This window comes from Gouania willdenowi, chromosome 4 (genome assembly GCF_900634775.1).
Source record: "Gouania willdenowi chromosome 4, fGouWil2.1, whole genome shotgun sequence".
Taxonomy (NCBI): Eukaryota; Metazoa; Chordata; class Actinopteri; order Blenniiformes; family Gobiesocidae; genus Gouania; species Gouania willdenowi.
In genome coordinates this window covers 11,469,921-11,490,017 of record NC_041047.1, presented here as the reverse complement: position 1 = coordinate 11,490,017, position 20,097 = coordinate 11,469,921, and the positions used below count along the sequence as shown (strand labels likewise).

Sequence of the window (20,097 nt, the reverse complement as noted above, 5' to 3'; positions counted from 1 at the left end):
CCTTTATTTGACATAGACAAGGTTTTAAAACCAACATATAATGTACATGAGGAGAAAATATGATCTTAAATGTTATTGATTGCTTAAAGTACGAGTATAACTAAGAGGGGAAGATAGCAGGAAAAGTCATCTGAGCTCTGAACAAAAGACATCCTGCTGTCTTAAACACCTGGTATTCATTACCACACTCACTACTCCAGTGTGCGTGCAATCTGTAACAGTATGAGAAGGACCGAAGAGATAAAAGAAGTACGAGATGGACAGATGGAGGAATAGTTTGGGGCCAGAAGATTAGGAATTTTTGTGAACTTCCATGTGTATTTCCATGTGAGCAAGAACACTGATGATGTGACATAAACCACATGTGCAAAGCTGACATCTGCCCAATGTGTGTTTGAGTGATGTCAGAGACACATTCAGCCTTGGCACAGGAAAAGAACATCAGAATTTAAATATGAAGCACAAGAATTAGGCATCATTTCACCTCCTCTGCTCCTTGTTTTGCTTATTATGTTAACATATATTGCACGTTTAAAAAAATCAATGAGTGCAAGACTTTTTGTGACCATATTTTTAAAAACGGCATAGAAAAAAGCAACATTAGCAACTTAGAGGAAACTTTCTTCCATTTTTTTCTTTCCATTCAAGTACAAATACTCCACATATTGAGCATCTAAATGAAATGGACATCATGGGATATTAGATTAAACGTTCACTTTTAAAGTGCACCCCAATTTTCGTGAGCAGGTGTGTGACCGCGAGCGATGGGAGTGACTAGGTGTTACACATGATAAAACTCAGCAAGTACAACAAAGCTCAGCACAAGAACTCAAAATAGGCAGAAGGAAAACTCATGAGACCCCGAATTGTTCTGTGAAAATCCTTGTCTGAAGGTATTGAGTTGGTTTGACTGCTAAAAAGCTTTAGAGGACCCCTGCTGAAAGGCAGATCAAGTCATGTTTGTTTGCCTTAGAAATGGATTTTTAAAAAAGACTGAGAAACGGTCTTTAGCATCCAGCTATGTCGATTTGTGCTTTACCTTAACAGAGCCACAGCTTTAAACCAGCATGTGTACTTCATGTAAGTACACATCACAGACCTTATTATTAACCATTATGAATAATGAAGTAAATTCAAACCAAAAGAGATGGATAACAAATTCTAAAGTGCAGCAAGATTAAAACTTAAACTCTCTTCAATGGTTGACCAACAAATCCTAACAGAGCTCAACAGAAGCATGTACCCTTCGTTCTTTGGTTATTCTGTTTTAAAACCGAATCAAAATAACAAATAAACTATGTGTTTATTTTGTTTTACTGACTTAAAACCAAAACAGAAATACAGAAAAATAAAAAACCAAGCACGCAGCCTTTTTTTGTTTTAGAATTAAATCTTCTGTTTGTGTGACATTTTGATATTCATGGGAAAACTATGGATGAGAGCTTCGCGTTTTAAGCTGACCACACAGAGGGGACCCACAGATGGAAGCAGACTTTTACTCCCAGACAAAAAAAGGAGCAACGCATAAGTAAAACATGCACAAGATATGTCCCCTCTGTGTGGTGAGCCTAAAGCATGAAGCTCTCGTCCTAGTTTCCCGGTAAATATCAAAATATCACACAAACAGGAAAACGCTGCCTATCTGGTTTTTGATTTTTCTGTATTTCTGTTTTGGTTTCGAGTCAGTAAATCAAAATAACCACACCGTTTATTTGTTATTTTGATTTTATTTTAAAACGGAATAACCAAAGAACAAAGGCTACATGGATTTAAATTGCATTTAACTCTGATATTTATTTAGACAAACTCAGAATGCTGTGTGTCTGATTTGGTGATTTGTCCTAATAATTGATGTGAGCGGTGGTGTAGCAGTGGGTCTCATACTGTGAGGTTAAGCCCTACTGGATCCAGTTTCTCCGTGCAGTTTTAAAATGAATGGATGGATGGATGGATGGATGGATGATGGATGGATGGATGGATGGATGGAGAGCAGCATTAATAGGCTCTGACTAGAAGCTGTTACCACAGCAATGTAAGAACAGATGCCTCTAATTTCACTCCGTAGTCCGTATAGTGTCAGGGAAGGGATGTTTTTGAACAAATAATTTATTTTGTGAACATGTGTGTATCTGTGTGAAAGACACACAATTAAGGCAACAAAAAAAAGACAGCAGACTTCAACTTTCTTTTTTTTCTAAAGTTACTGGCACTAAAAGTGAAAGAAGAGCTAAGAGGAAATAGAGAATGCATAGAATGGAGATGAATTTGGATGAGGTCAGAGGGAGCTGTGTGTGTTTGTGTTTCTTGTTCACGGTGGTGCTGGGGTTAAGTATAGTGAAAATATGACGTCTGATGTTTAGCTCAGTGTGGTATATACCCTACAGCGACAGATGAGCTCTTCAAGGGGGAGCGTGCCATTGGTACTGTTGACAATAACCTCTGCCGACCCCATTATAAACACACACACACACACACACACACACACACACACACACACACACACGCACGCACACGACTTAAATACACATCTAAAAAGAAAAACAGCTTTATTCTGCCAGTTTAAGCATTTTCTTTTAATCTTGGTGTAACTGTATTGGCTAAAATACGACTCAGGTGTGCTTTTAGCCTATTAGGAACATATGAACCCGACCACAGAGTTCAGAAAACACAGAGAAATGAACAGAGACATTGTTAGCAGTGAGTGAGCTCACTATTGATTTATGATTCTAGTACCTCACAGACAGGAAAAAACATTGAATGATCAGTTTTCAATAACAAAATATCGTCAATAGTTAGATTTGTAACATATACTGTAGAGCTACTTCCTGTCTTATCCATCTGTGGGCTAAAACACCTACAGTCACCTCTGAAGCCTTTAGAAAACTGGACCCTCTGCAAAGCTAATAAAATACACACAAACTCTTCAGAAACTGATCAATGAATTAGCCTGCACACGCACTGAAGCCTCCTGGCAGTCTGTACTAAGTGAGTAAACAGGGGCACAATTTTGCTCGACAGAGGATGAATAATGGGGATACAGCTGTGGGGGACGTTATTTTAACTGAAAACACAACCTGCCCTATTACCCAAACCATGTGGTAGCTTTAGAGCTTCCACGGAGGATTGAAAAAACAGCAGCTCTTGCTGTGTTCCTCTGAGACGATCCTCAGTCTTATGTTTGGCAGTTGCAAGGCAAAGTTGTTTCAACAAACTAAAAATAGAAAAGAGTCGATCAGGGAATTATGATGCAGTCAGATATGGATTATTAGGAAGGAGAAGCAGCTGGTAATGTAGCAGACATGTAGCAGTGCACGTCTCTTTGTACTCTGACTGGCAGTTAAACATTTACTGCTTTATTTTGTCAGATAAATGGAAAGCCTGTTGATCTTCCTCACCTTTTTCAATGGCCTTTCCATCACAGTTAGAATGACCACTTTTAAACAGAGACAATCAATCGACAAACTATCTATTCATTACAAGCCAATCCTATATTGATTTATGATCATAGAAGGATTATGAGTGACAGTTGGCTTCCACGGGTTGTTTTTTTTCCTATTTTTCGGACGCAATGTTCTATAGTTTAACTGGCTCGGATACTACCACATCTTTGTTTTCCTCAGGCAGTGCTCTGGTCCGTACACATGGAGTAACAAAACAAGCACAATCAGACTTTCTCACTGCTTTCAGGAAATACCTTATCAGTCCCTTAAACCAGCGGTTTTCAAACATTTTTTGGCTTAATTTTCCCCTTTCTCCTATTTCTGAATCCAAGTACCCACTTTGTCTAACTACAACATTTTGTTCAGAATACTAAAAAAAACAACAATAGAACATAATGATGGAGTGAATTAGTGATAACACATTTTAAAGAATCTCATTTTGTAAATAAGTGGAATTAATCAGTATTTAGTGCCTCCTGAATAGATTTATTTCTATAGTTTTTATCATTTCTGGTCATCTCACGCCTGGTCTGGGACCAAAACTGTCTCTTCTATTTTCAGTTCATGTTCTAATAAAGATCATTTCCATCATCAATATTCCGATTATCATTTTTAACCAAAAAAAATTATAAAACCCCATGTTTTTAATGCTTTCGTTTGTTAATATTCCAATTTTATTCTCTCAAGTACCCCCTGTAGTGCCATCACGTACCCCCATTTGAGAAACACTGCCTTAAACCCTTCATGGTAAAGAAAGTTGGAAGCATTGAAAAACACGTGTGTTTTCAAAAAACATATAAGACTGGTTAATAGGTAAAGTGGTGCTTAAATTCAAATCTTGCACAATGTACATTCTTCATTTTAGATGGCTCAAAAAGCACTCGCTAAATGTGTGATCAGGTGATGAGATTACCTGAGCGCAGCGTCTGTGATTTTCACACCAGCGAAGGACCTGATCACTCTGAAAGAGACAAAGAATAAGAAAGAATAAGAAAAGCTTAAAACTACAGATATTTGTCAGCAGTACCAGACAGACACATGCTGGCTGTATATATATATATATATATATATATATATATATGTGTGACTGTATCAGCTTAGTTAGTCAACACAACCACAGTGATGAAAGAAAACATCATCTCCTAAGACCAAAGACCAAAAAGAAAATGGAGGAAGTATGTTGGCATCAAGTCACGTCTAGAATCTCATATGATTAAGGGTGGGTCACTAGGCTTATGTATTTTAAAATATCATTTATATGAAATATCTTCCCTTTGATTAGTATTAACACAATGGGTTTTTTTTGCACATAAACACTGAGTACACTTTCTTATTACACTGATACTGCACTACTATACCACATTGCACTATTTCAGTATTTTATTTGTTACTAACCTGTTTTTTATTGTTCATTTTATTGTTAATTGTTTTACTAACCTGTCTTTTGGCATCTGTGCAGCTGCTGAATACTTTTAATTTCCCCCGGGAATAATAAAGTACCTATCTATCTATCTATCTGTCTGTATGTCTGTCTGTCTGTCTATTTATATATATATATATATATATATATATATATGTCTATCTTTCTATCAATCTATTTATACTGTATATATATATATCCATCTATCTATCTAACTATTTATACTGTATATATATATATATATATATGGAGGGGCTGACATATCTACAGCTGAATTAGTTGGTAATGTACACAATGATTTGTGTTTTCATTGACATTTTTACTTTCTCCTGTGAGCTGAATTGTATGTTGCAAAGGGCCAGATATGTCCCTGGGGCCTTGATTTAACATGTGTTCTTTAGCGGCCCTGTAATTTTGACTGTATGTTACTATTGTAAACTTGATTTGTTACAAAATAGTTTGTAGAGTTTGCAAATCCTTCTGCAATCCCCACAAACTTCATCCTGTACAGAATTGTGCATGTCTGCTGGTGAATGTCTAAAGTACTATCCAATGTAATGAGAGAGTAAATCCTGGACAAGACGTCAGTCTGTCAAAGCGCCAACATGGGCAGAGACAGAATAACACTTATTTACAACCACTGAACATTTTCAGACTCCAATTACAGTAACATGATGAATCAACACAACACAAAAGCACAGAAAGAAGTTGAAAACTCACACAGACCCAGGTTTGAATCGATCCCTGAGACTGTCTGTTGTGAGACAGAAGTAGTAATATCACCATCACACTGTGCCGCTCATGGCTGAAGAATGTCTAACAATCCTACAACTGTCTGTTGCAAATAAATGAGAGGAATGTATAGTTTCAGATGAAGCTTGTCGTCACCAGTATAATTATGACAGGATTGTGCAACTTCAAAACAGCTATTAGAGTTCTCTGGGTGTCTGTGTGTGTCTAAGCCTCTTTAACACAGTTTAAACCCTCTACTGAGTGAGCTGTATTTAGCCCAAACCAGGTTCAGCTCTTCAGACACACATGTGCACACACACACACACACACACACACACGCACACACACACACACACACACACACACACACACAGAATCTCTATGGTTTCTGCTCTTCTAACCTTTGTGCCGCTGCTAGAATGAGGGTTAAGGGGTTACATTTTGGGTAGCAGTGCAAGGGTTAAAGGTCAGAGAAAATGGGTTCAGGGATTTCACGGTACTGTGTTGACTTATTCTGTGTTCAAATTTTGGATACAAATTGTTTTTTATTTGCATTGAAGAGAAAGAGCTCAACCAGCGTCTTAATATTATCCCCTTTATCCTTCATATTTTGAAATTAGAATCAGAAGTAATCTTACTTTTATAAGATTAAGGTCTAGTAATTAGATTTTTTTTGTCTACTTTGCATGGACTGAAATGCGTTGATGTCTGAAGAGATCACGCTGGTTTTTGGAGTTGAAACTTCCTGCTGGACAAAAGGCAAAGGAAGCAGAGAAACATTTCAGCTAAGCTTTATCCCCAAATGAATACATCAGTAACATGTCCAGGGGGAGGAACAACAGATGAGAGAAGAGTCAAAGGAGCAATGTCATGGTATCACCACAGAAACAGAGAGCAACACGGCTCTCCTGCAGGGCCACATTGATGATAATATGACATCAGCTCTTTTGTAGATGAATATTACGTTGGATGTGAAAGCTGCGATGAGATAGCCAAAGATACGCTTTAGGGACATTCCTACACAGACCACATACAAATCAAAATTGTGTTATGAGATAATAATGGCTCAAACTTTATATCCTTTCTTCCACCTGCTGGAGAAATGTTGCCCCATGTTGCAATTTGGGAAGCTAAGAAAAAAGATGGAAGAGCAATGAAAAAGACTGATGATTAGTGGAGACAATATCTCACGCAATGAAATCTTGCAAAATTAAACCACCTCAAGATGTTGTGTCAGGGGGTCCATGATTTTTCCCTTCCTTCACCTTTTTCTTTCAGATTCTGACATCATCCAATGTTGTTCTTCTAGTAGAATAGATGCAGCAGATGCATGTTCCTGACCCCCACAGGTCAGCAAACGAAGTGTGTGTGAACCATAAACAGTCTATAGCAGACATAGGGCGACCGTGGCTCAGGTGGTAGTGGGTCGTCTTCTGATCGAGAGGTTGGGGGTTCAATTCCAGTACCTGACTATGTGTCGAAGTGTCCTTGGGCAAGACACTGAACCCTAAGTTGCTCCCAGTGGTCGACTCGCGCCTTGCTTGGCAGTCCTGTCCCACTGGTGTGTGAATGTGAGAGTGAATGGGTGAATGAGCTGATATGTAAAGCGCTTTGAGACTGTTTCAGTGTGGTGATAAAGCGCTATATAAAATCAAGTCCATTTACCATAGGCCCAGGGGATATATGCGGCCCTTGGTCTAATTGTATGGCGACCCCAGATTGAATGCACAAAATGATACTGAAATACACAAAACAACAGCAAGAATACACTAAAATATACAAAAGTTAATTACAACATTACAGAAAAAAATACAGTAAAAGACAAGAGAAACACACAAAGCGACTACAAAAAGTAACAAAACGACAACAAAAATACGCAAAATGCCTAAAAAAAACATACAAAGCTACAGAAAATGGCAACAAAAGTAAGCAAAAAGAAAAGCAAAATACCACAAAAAATAACTCAGCAAACCCACAATACTACAAACACACAAAAACACAATAGGACTCGAAAAGAGATACATTTTACATGAAAAATACACAAAAGGACAACAAAAATGGAGATAATAAACAAACATATGCAAAAAACACTTTTTTGTGGCCCCCACTCAGCATATATTAGCTGTCTGGTTCCAGTTTCACACTGGCATGAATTGTCAGTCTGTAAGTGGCACTTTAGATTTTTGCGGTATTTATTATATTGTTTATTTAAATTTTATATTCAGTTTGATATAAATGAGTTCAAATTCAATATAGTACAACATAGTATAATATCGTATCAATCTTACAAACACAATGTTGTGCATCATATTATAAACCTCTCAACCCAACTGATGATGTCATGAATTGGAGGACATTGTAAAGGCTTGGTAAGCATTGTCAGTCCTCCATAGAATAATTTGACTTCTCTGCATTCTATGGCATAGTATCATTGCCCCAGACTCGTAAACAAGACTAGAACCACCACCTCCTTCCCATTAACACTTACACATACGGACGTCAGAATATACAGACTCTTCCAACTCAATTTCATGGGTATATTTGCTGTCAGAGTGAGTTAGGTACGTTTAGACAGGCCTTTGTTTGGTATGGCCATTAGGGCTTGGTCAAAGCAAGGCGTCCCAGGGCCTTGGAGTATGTGTGCACGTGTGTGTCTGTGATAAACCAGCTGCATATGTTGGAAAAGCCTGGTTTAAAAAAAAAAGAAATAAAAAAACCTGCTGAAAGGAGACTACAAGAGGACAAAGTGGATGTGAGGAATCAGAAGAATCTAGGGGAGACAAGAAAGTAAAGTGGAGGCAGTAAATATGGAAATAAATATAACAGTAGAGGGTTCTGTTCATGTAGTTTAGATTTCAGGTATTTTCCCAGGTTGTTTGTTATTCTTTTTGTTGATGCTGGAATGAATATCCCACTTTGTTTCCAAAATAATTTGCATGAAGAATGTCAAGTCTTTTTTCAACTCCTCACATGATTATGGAAAAACTACTTAAGAATGTCTAGAAATAATGGATTTCCACACATGTGGGTTCTTATAACAACTTGGTCTCGAAATGGTTTTTTGAAGACTGGGATTCACCAAAGAAATCCGTCTGAGTCTGACCCGGAGAGAAGGAAACACTTGCAATGAAGGGCTTCCATATGGCTCTGATGGTGGCGGGGAATTCATAGTTTAAAACCAAAACACAACTTGATCTTTGCTCCAGACGTAGACACACACGCACACACACACACAGACACTTGCATGCTCAATATGCACGAGCACAGCTGCACACACCCTTCAACATGTGAGCAAGAATGGGATATTCTTTACACTATACACAGATAAATTGTGTGCGTGTGTGTGTCTGTGTTTGTTACTGTGATGTGGGCAATGTTTGCGGTAAGGCCAAGTAGAAAGTCGACTTAACACGAAGCATTAACTCCACTAATCACACCCAGATGACATGAACCAAACACACCCACAGTGTGTGTCCGCATGCATATGTTTGTCTCCATGTGTTTGTGTGATGAACGTATTATGACCAACAGAATGTAAAGTTCTTTCCAAAAAGCCCACGTTGAGGTCAAAACATTCCCGACAAAAGTCCCTAATTAGCATACGTATATGCCATGATGCGCGTTTCCATGCTCGTGCGTCAACATTAGCGTTCGGGACAGCCCACATCCTGTAAACAAGCATCAAAACAGAGTGGTTCTTAAACATTCCTGAAGACTTAAACCCTCCTGAATTTTTGTGTTGGTATTTTTCCCTTTCAGATAATTATTGCAACAAAAAAAAACAATATTTTATAACGACTTTTAAAGTATTTTTCTTAGATTTTTTTTTACAGGTGTCAGTTCAAACTGCTTCACCCATGTCTGTATGTTCATCCTGAAGTTTTGTCCCATCACTGAAAAATACTAAAGAGATCTCAATTACTTTCCCCCCCTAAGATTTAACGCATAATTACCAGTAAAACTGTGGTTTAAATTATAGTTCGGTACATCCCACATGTGCTTTCCACCGTTTTCACAAATCCGTGTGTGGTGACCTGCCAAAGGAATTTCCTTCTCTCATCTTTAGTGCCACTTTCCTGGATTCTTGAAATAGTAAAGCAAAGTTATGTTGCTCATCCCAGGAAAGTAGTGGATCATATCTTAGCCTGTAGACGATGTCAAGAAATAATCTCTACATTTTACAATTTACAGGTTTTTAAACAGTAGTAATCAAGGAGCAGAATCACCTCATGAATCCTCTACACCTGTTCACCACCTGCTCATATCAGGTCAGCTCAGGGCTACACTAGTCAGCAATAGTTATTCCTAAACTCACTCTGCCTTTTTGGAAGCTCCTTCTCACATTCAATTGTGTTAGACCAGTGGGATATCTAATACCTGCCTGACTGGACCTAAGTTGAGTAGTCAATGGTCCATTACAGGGCAAACAAACTGAAACAAAAGGCAATTGTACAGGTAGGAAAACTCTGACTACCAGGAGAAAAAACAAACTTGTATGATGAAAAGATGCTTAGAAGGATACTGACAAGGCCTGGGCAATATATCGAGATTCGAGATGTATTGAGATTTCTATTTTGGCGATATGGAGAATTCATATTTTGATTTTATAACTTATTCTGTATTAAAATGCTCGTTGCTGCTTTGGTTACTTCTCAGAACAGCAAGAAAAACAGTGAGATGGATTACTGACTTTTCCTTAAACAAGCACAACAGAACTCACTCACACATGCTGTCCATTATAGGAGAAAAAGCCAAAAGTGGCAAATATTGCGCAGCTGTTTGTTAAATCAGCAAATTCAACCCAGAATTGTCTTTCCTTTGAGACATTGACATTGAATTAAAACTATCGCCCAGCGATAGTTTTAATTCAATGTCATAATACTGACATTGAATCAAAACTAAGTCTTCTCGTGGAGAACCAGAGACACAAACCTCCATAACATTAAACAGCCCAACACCAGGAACTTCTGCATTCTCTACCTTAGTTTCCTTAAAGTAGAGAAGCTTTTCCTGAAGCTGTTAACGTTAAATGAGCGTGTAATTGTCTAATTTGTCTCATAGTTTAGTAAGAGCTTAGCCAAGTGTCTACTTCCTGTGTATATGTGGGATAAGACAGACTTCAGTGCACACTGGTTTGAATAAAGTCTTAGTTGCCACCTACTAGATTTGAGGAGAATTTAACTAAATGTTGACGGAATTTATACCAATAAAACAAAGTCATATATTTGAAATACAACATCTTTTGACACACCAGATAAGATTTTATGTCGGGCACATCTTATGATCTTTCGTAGCACGATGGTCGAAAATCCCTGTGTGGCATTGATGATAAAATCATCTCCATCGCATTCCTTTGTAGGATGAAACAAGTCTAATGCACTCACCAACCTTTCCCAAAAATGCTTCAAGCACATGCATTCACAAATCCAAAGTGATTTAGCTTTTATTAGATTGTCTTCTTCCAAACTAAACATGAGGCCTTTGCAACAACACATCATCAGTAGAGAAAAACACCAGCCCTTTAGCCCATTATTCCATATTTCACTCTGATATAGACGGAGTATGGCTTTGACTAGCTTTTTCAAGTTTTAGCTTGAATAATATTAATAAATCAAATATAAAGGGGACAGGTTAATGACCATTCTTGCAAAAATTCCTAATAGGGTGATTGAGATCATTCACAATAAATCATTATCCCATCATATTTTACATTCAATGTTAAAGAAAGTTTGATGCCAGTTTGAGGTAGTTCAACATTAGATGAAAAAGCTTCAATGTTACTCACTAAGCCAGAGATGCGCAGCTTCCATCACAGCGGGGGCCACAAAAATGTGATTGTCTAATTGAAGGGCCACATAATCAACATTCATGTCAGCATTTAGAAGAATAACCAATCTCACAATTTGTGTGTTTTGGTCATTTTTTTGTCATTATGTGTGTTTTTATCATTTTTTTCCTTGTTGTAATTTTGTATATTTTTCTGTCATTTTCTTTCATTGTGTGTGTCTTTGAAGTCCTTTTCTATATGTTGTTTTTTTTGTAGTCATTTTGGGTGTTTCATGAAAATTTGTACCTTTCTGTGTTTTTGTTGTTACTTTTTGTACTTTTCTTGAAGTTTTGTGCATTTTGCTGTCATTTTCTGTGATTCTGGAGTTTTGTGTATTACGTTGTTCTTCATATAACTTCCAACTTCATGAATTACAATTTTGTTTTGGGTGCCACACAAAAGTAGACAGAGGGCTGCATGTGGCCCCCGGGCCACCAGTTGCCTATTTCAGCACGAAGCTTTTGTGTTAGTTATGGGATTTAAAGTAAGTGAAGAATGTAAAAAAAAATAATCAGTAAAACCGTTAAAACGACAGAGCTGAGGAAAAGAATGGATTTCGTGATGAAATATAATGAGCATTTGTATTGATGTGGTATCAGTGCCCCTCCTCACCCCCCACCATGCAGAGAAAAACTGTGCCTGTCAGCCCTTTTTCTCCATTTCAGCTGTGCTTTACTGCATTGTAGATTCTTGTGTCCTGATTTCAGGTCAGTTAGTTCAACACAACCGCAACCGATCAAATAACAGGTCGTTCCCAAAGCAGCGCAGCCTTTATCTGTGGGGAAAATCAAACAAGTCTTTGTCTCCTGTTATCACTCACTGGGAAGCCGCTGAAGCCTGTTTGCCAGGATAACTGTCTTCATGTACATCTGCGCACCTGTCTCTGCTTCCTCGACTTTGTCTTTATCTCCTCATCTGTCCCTGTGCAACCTGACCAGGCCGTGCTCTCTGCTCTTTTTCAGAGTGAGGTGGATTGGCTGACTGACCTCTGTTCGGATTAGAGCTACCTACCGCAGAGCAGCTGGGGCGCACAAGTACACACCGCGCGCACACATAAACATGAATGCACAGATGGCTCATTCAGCCTGGGATTGGCCTTCAGCCCTGACTCTAAATGCCACCCATCCGCTCATCACCGCCACAGACCAGTGAGTGTTTAGGAGCAACTCTGCGGCCAGGACTTTTTTCCTTTTGAGGAATTTAACATCAAGGAGGAATTTTGGAATATGACAACACACCAACATACGTATATACTATTATTACGACATTACACCAGACGAGGGAAAGTAGTGGAAAACCCAGAGTGCCAGGAGAAAGAGATAAATAGACAACCCGTGACTCACATTTGGACAGAGAAAGAGCCAAGAACTCAGGGTTCACCCACACAAAGCCAAAGGAAGCGGTGTGTGTGTCTGTGTCTGAGTGCGGTGACAGAGGAGCATGGGTAAAAACCTGGTATTTTTGTGATGGTGAAGCTTCAAAAGCAAACAGAACAGTCTTTATATGAATGAAAGTTATACCGTGCAGCAAGTACGGTAGTGTTTTTAGGGTGCACTCTAAGCTGATAACGGTATTGGGTATCGACTCTGACACCACAGTCCCATAATACTGATGTAGTTGTGGCCTCAACCAATCAGATTTAATTCATCAATGAAGCAGTTTGGTTGTGAAAGAACAACTGTTGACTGTGAAAATATTTTTAGGTTGGTGCGAGTGACAAAGTGAAAGAAAAGAACAGTATGAACAAATTAAAGTTTAATTTATTTAATCTTAGCGTGTGTATTTGCATCAATAAGTACTAAGTATGAGTGAGTACACAAATCTGAGTACTCCTATTTGTCCTAAAGTGGTTCCGATACTTCATCCCTAATTTTTTTCCACTTGTTTTAGTTCAAACCAGTGCATTTATTGTGTTATAAGGTAGAAAACAGCTTTAATCTACAAAATGATTTAAAAATAAAAGATAAATCTTAAAACACAATTGTTCATCTTTGAAAAAGAGAAATGTGCAAATCTGAATCACAATCTGGTGTTTTTATGCGAACAGTACAAAAATGTACTTGCTTTTTAAGTTTCATAAAGGAAGTGATTGATTGCTTCTAACTAACCCTTCCACACTTACATTCCTACTATATCTATATATATTTTATATTACTATAATGTTTATTCTTTATTACAGTTAAAGCACGGGATAATTGGTAACACTCCATTTAAAGTATTAGCTGCTTTCATAGATCACATTAGTAAGAGGTACATAATCATTGCTGTTATTTAGTAGCCTCTGTTTGCAGGTGCATCAGACTTGGAAACCAATTTTATGTGTGGTCATAGTATTATTGTCATTATGTATTGGAAGAATAATGTGTAGTGACATACATTATTGTACATAGATGGTCAAAAATGCAAAGTCAGTCCACCAAGTATGACAGCAAACTGATTAAATACAAATAATCGCTACAAAATGACATCGCTGATCAACTAAGAGCTAGAATGTCTAAAAATGGTTAGGTTCCTTACCATATAATCTGATGTTATTAATATTTGCGGTGATGGGATTTCAAAATGACTGACTATATTAATGATAGATCAAAACATCAATATATATATATTACAAAAAAAAAATTGGGGGGGGGGGACCCTGGACAGGGGGGCAGTCAAATTAACTCACCTAATACACTTTAAAGCACTTTAAGCTCAGAAATATCTGGCTTTAAATCACAGGCTAGACTTCAATCTTTCTCTCTGTGGAGATGTTATTTTCTCCGAGCGCTTGCGTGTGGGTTCTCCACTTTTCCCTTCCATCAAAAACATGCGTGTTAGTGACGAGTAAAAGCTGGCTAAAGGCGAAACAAGATCAGCCATTGTGGCTCCGAATCGACCCTCCACTCTAAACTGTAAATCAGTTTTACAGCAATAAAAGCTCTGTATCTGTACTTAATATTGAATACTTTGGGTGAAGTCCACTAAACCTCGAAAAGTTAAGAGTTTTTTCTATCACAACATTTTGTATAGTTTTTTTCACACCTAACTGAGTTTTTTAAAGACAAGCAAAACAAAAAGGGCAGGCACAAATTGGGAACATTAGGTAATTTTTTTCACAATGTGAACCCAAGGAAAGCTCTAATACTTGGGTTCTAATACTGTTAGTGTTAAATAAAATATTTTATAAAGTTAATTGTCTATAAAGTAAATAAGCAGCTCAAGTACTACAGTGCAAACATCAGTTAATCCATTAAAATATCCCTCTACAGTATTTTCTGTAACTTACCACTGAAATAAATGATCATTGAAAATGTATGAATCGATTATCGATTACTATGTCTGAATGATGATGCATTGATTATTTCTCCCACCCCTAATGTTTACTGTTTGCCTTTTCCTTTTTATCAGTGGCTTTAGGTGGTCCTTTTACTCTTTGAAGTTCCTTATTTAAATTTAGAAATGTTTTGCTTCTTTGTCGAGAATCATACTTTGGGTATTATGTGATTCTGCATTCATGCATATACACATATCCTGTGTATATCAAAGTTTTTATTTCATATATTAGCCAATATATCAGCTATCAATCATGTTATCGGCTGATACATTGGATATTGGCTTTTTAAAAATAAAAATGTTCTCCCATTTTTGCTCCATTTGACACTTTTTCAGACCTTTTGCCAATAAATATAATTTTTTTTCATAAGTTCTTTTTGACACTTTTATCCAATTTTTGTCCCTTCTTTAATTTTTTTGGCCACTTTCCATTCAAATAAGCTAACTTTTGCCCAATATATACTGTACCACTTGCTTCCTTTTTCCCTACATTTTGCCTCTTTTTGTTCCATATTTTTGCCCTTTTTCACTATTGTTTGCCACGTTTTGCCCATTTTAGCTACCTTTGCCATTAAATACCTGGTTCCTATTTATTTGCCCATTTTTTGGCCACTCTTGACAGCTCTTTGCCCATTTTAGTCACGTTTCACTCTGTTCTTGCCTCGTTCTTTCTACTTTTGGACCATTTTTGGCCACCTGTTACCATGTCTGCCTCGACTCGCTCGGCCCACTTTGGGTCAACGGCCCACCGGGACGATGCCCAATATGCCAGATGGCCAGTCCACCCCTGATTGTACAGATCAAATTTTCTCTTTGTCACATCTTTGGGCAAGTAAACACACACTGAACAAACACATGCAGGTTAGGAGCTGGAAAGTCATCCAGGGGCCGCTCTTATTACCCAAAGCACAGGTGAAAGGAGTTTTTTCCGGATGGACAAGGACCACTCCAAACCTTTGGGGAACACCACCTCCACACACACAAACACGCACACGCACACTCTTCTCCACGCCTCAGGGCTGTTGGGGCTGAACTCTGGGCTTAATGACCTTCCCACCCACTACACTGCATGCACATGTTGAAGCCGTTAGCGATAAGTGGCTTTCTGAATTTGGTGAAGTTCTAATGTCCCAGTTAATGTTACATTCCTCACTACAAAGGACCAGCAGTTTAAGAGCAATTGATGAGCAATTTTATGAACTTCAAAAACCAACAGCCAGCGTTGGGTGGGTTTAAAGACTCTTGAGATAGGAATCATCGTGTTTATCAAAACCATTGTTCAGCCATTGTTTTCACAATAGTTTCCAAGGCAACAATGTATTTTGCTGTATTCAGGATTTGTGAATATTTTAACTATTGAGCACAAATAAACTCATTAAAATGTATTGCAAAGATTAGATATTAGACAGATCACAATAAAAATGTTCTTCTTTTTTTTAATATATATATCTACACTCCAATGCTATGAATAATAAAAGATATAGTGAGGTATGAACAAAGAGTGAAAATAGCTGCCTAAAGCATGTTTAATTGGGTTGTAACATGTATTTATAGCTAATGTTGATGCGAGTTGTAACAAGTATGACTACACATTCATTCAGTCATGATATTCATAACTTGTTCACATTGTATCACTGTGGAACGAAGAATATCATCTAACTTCAATGACATCACTAACTTTTAAATGCGCCAGCAGTCATAATAATAAATCATTGATCATATCTGTTTCAAGAACAACAAAGATTAGCCTTGTGTATTAAAAAAAAGACACTGATATTTCAAAAGTCGACCATTTGAATGAGCAAAATGTAACGTTCTATTGTATTCCTTCAAGTAAGAGTTTATGGTACATTAGGACAAAATAACACAGTTTCATTGGATTTACACTTTCAGTACAAGCCACAAAATTAATACAACACAAAAATAAATTACAGCAAAAACCCTTGTCTCTATGTACAGGAGCGTTCTAGGAATTTTAAGATGCTTTCTTAATTTCTACTCGTTTTATTGCCTATTTTTATACAAAATTTTGATCACTTCACTGAATAAATATTCAATAACAATGTCATAATCATTAATTAAGAAGAAATATAAGAATGTTCTATCAAGTTTAGGCAACAGTGAATATTTGGGATGGCTGTAGCTCTGTTATAGGCAGTTTACAATAATGAATGTACATAACTCTATCGTCGCTTTCAGATATGATTAGATAATCCTTTATTGATCCCCAGATGGGGTCTTTGCTCTGCGAGGAGCTGGTGTTTTACATGCAGCTTCAATGGCATGTCTGTATGAATGACTGAGTTAATAAGATCACCAGATAAAAGCATGTTTAGATTTATCGGATGGTGATAAATGTCAGTGATGTCACCTGACTTACATCCAATGTGAACATTTTAAAATCAAAGTTTATGATACTCTTTTTTTCTACTGCGTATGATTGAGAGGGAGATTTTTGGTCATGTTGTCGATGATTTTAAATGATTTCACTGATGATTTTAAATGTTTGTTTGGATTGTTTTTTGCCGACTTTAATGTTCTTAAAGATTTTGAGCTGTTGAATGTTTTCTGTCGCACTTTTTGATCATGTAAAGCACATTGAGTTGCCTTGAGTATGAAATGCTCTATACAAATACATTTGCCTTGCCTTGCCTTATGGACATTAGGAGCACTATGTTTTCATTTCAACTTTATTTCAGACCAATTCGGTCCATGTAAAATAGGTACAAACAACAATAAGTACAATATACTTAGGATAGGATCGGATAGGATATGATGCATTTTCCTTATAATAAAAAAAAAAAACCCACTTACAATGTATTACAGTCCATAAAAAAAGGCTCGTGTAGATGGAATTGTGTAGTTTTTTATTGCAATTGCAACTATTGTCTATTGAGTTTATAGCCTTAATAAAATTAATAATTTCAACCTTGTTTTCGTTTTGTTTTTTACATATAGGAATACATTTGTATTACTTCTAATCTGTTTTTAAGCCAATAGATTTTTAACAATAAAAGGACTACAGAATGAGCTCGTGTTCAAATGTTTACATCAAAACTAAATATTATATCTAAACTATTCACTGGCCAGCTCCCAGTGTTCAGTTTGCTCCATGATGTGAAACTTCCTGGACGTACCTGGACGTGTCTGAAAGCGGCGGTGAGCTGAGTCATGTGCAAAGTGAGACACCTGGATGTGCATCTGGCGCTGTTCACTTTCTCCTCCACATCCTCCAGCTCTGGGGAGCTCCTGCGCGCACGGCTCTGCGCCAGGAGCGCGCACAGCAGCACCAGACCGGTCCGACGGCCTGACATCCCAAGATGAAGGAGAAGGAGAAGAAGAAGAAGAAGAAAAAGAGGACAATGTAAATCTCAGGTGAGCTCTTCCTCCTCGTGTCCCGCTCTGCGAGGACGAAGAAGTCTGAGAGCTGCTCTGGACCGGCACGAGGCTGCGGGGAGCTGAGCGGCTTTGCCCCATTGGACACGCCCACCACCGGTGCACGTGTGGCAACCGTCAGTTTAACTCTTCTAATTTACACCACTATCATCATCATCATCATCATAGTAGTATAAAGTATAAAATAAGACACAAAAATGTAGATAGAGAACGGAAAAACAGAGACTGACAATTAATGCCAGTCTAAAATTAAAACTAAATCCTTCTTTCTTCAAAAAAGAGTCCCATCTGTGCATGAACTTTGAACAAGTGTTTTTAACTGGAACAGTCTACACACCCCAGACTTAAGATATGGACATGTTCTTTGTCAAAAATATAACATTTTCTGGAAACAATTGAGATCATGTCTTAAGACTTTGGGAAATCTTGGGACAGATGTAGCAGGGATGGAAAGGTTTGTGTTCCATGTGACGAGATATTGCAATATCTCGTCACATGATATATGGTCCCACCTTTAGTTATTAATTGACAAACAGAACAATATCCATCCATCTATCCATCTTCTATCGCTTATCTGTAGTTGGATCACGGGGGAAGCATCCTGAGCAGCAAGGCCCAGACTTCCCTCTACCAGCTACTTCGTCCCAGGATATCCCGAGGCGTTCCCAGGCCAACCGAACATAGTCTCCCCAACATATCCTAGGTCTTCCTCTGAGTCGCCTACCGGTGGGATGTGCCCTGACCACCTGGGAGGAATCAACTTTATTTGTCATTGCACATGTTACAGAGCAACAAAATTGGGGAGGAGTGTTGGGGGACAGGGGCATGGCGGAGGAGGGAAAGGATTCCAGCCGCTGGGGTGGTGCGGACATGCAGCCTCTCTGGGTGCTCCACGGACCCTCCTTGGCTCGGATGAAAGGGGGGTGGGTGGTGGGCCGGTGGAGGCATTAGAAAACAAAACCTTGACTCTGACAGTCAGGTGGTATGTTGACCTTGGAAGGTCTGATTCAGAACACGAAAAGTCTAGGTGGTATCCTAATCAGGTGTCCATGTCACCTCATCTGGCTCTTCTTAAGGCAGAGGAGCAGCAACTCTACTCCGAGCCCCTCCCAGGTGACTGAGCTTCTCACCCTATCTCTAAGGGAGAGCCCAGCCACCCTCATTTCGGCTGCTTGTACCCGCGTTCTTGTTCTTTTGGTCATGACCCAAAGCTCATGACAATATTAATGAATAAAATAATGACATTCAAGTAGTATTATTAACATTTTTTTCACATTTACATTTTAGCTCACAAATCACAGTCTTCTCAGTAAGCAATTAAATGATTACCAATGGTGTAATACCATCCTAGAGCAGATAATCTTTAGAGACCAATCTGGGCTTAACAGTGACACATGGAACTGATAACAATTTTTTTTAATTTTTATCGCTCGCTCAAAATTTACGTCTCAAGAAGATGAAGTTAACAAAGTTGTACACGTTAAATCAAACCTTCCGACGAGGCTTTTATTAGTTCATGCTGTCTCTGAGTGCTCTAGATTTGTTTTGCATGCGTGAGATATCATTTCACCTCTGATCTATCCAGTCCTGAAATCTATTCTGACAGACACATGCACACTTAGACAAGGACAGAATAAGTCACCCATCGTTACAACGACTACAAAATATTTTCAATTCTTCATATAACACCCTCCTTCTATTCCTGAATGAACCATTAGCGGACTAAAGACCTTCCCCAACACTTACTCAAACATCGCACCAACGAGCACATGTTCCCGTTCATGTAATGACAGCGTTTTCCATCTGCTCTGATCTGCCTGCGCTTTGACTCAAGCAAAAATGAGAAGACTCAATGATCAGGTGGTTGTGCTGACTTGCAGACATCTCAAATACTGAAACAAAGTCACCTGTTGAACAACACCTTATGATCAAACTCTTGTGTGTGGTGTGACAACGGTTTCTTTCTT

At 38.2% G+C, this 20,097-nt stretch overlaps 1 protein-coding gene across 2 annotated transcripts in view; it reads right to left on the bottom strand.

Moving 5' to 3' along the window:
• anos1b (anosmin 1b) overlaps positions 1-18,173 on the bottom strand; it is a 55,762-nt gene extending 37,589 nt beyond the window's left edge. For both annotated transcript variants that reach the window (XM_028445614.1, XM_028445612.1), the window contains exons 1-2: positions 17,872-18,173; positions 4,354-4,401 (exon numbers count right to left, since the gene is read on the bottom strand). In XM_028445614.1, coding sequence (XP_028301415.1) covers positions 4,354-4,401; positions 17,872-18,048 — 225 coding nt within the window. In that variant the 5' untranslated portion in view covers positions 18,049-18,173. The remainder of the gene's footprint in view (positions 1-4,353; positions 4,402-17,871) is intronic.
• Positions 18,174-20,097: the final 1,924 nt, after the last annotated feature.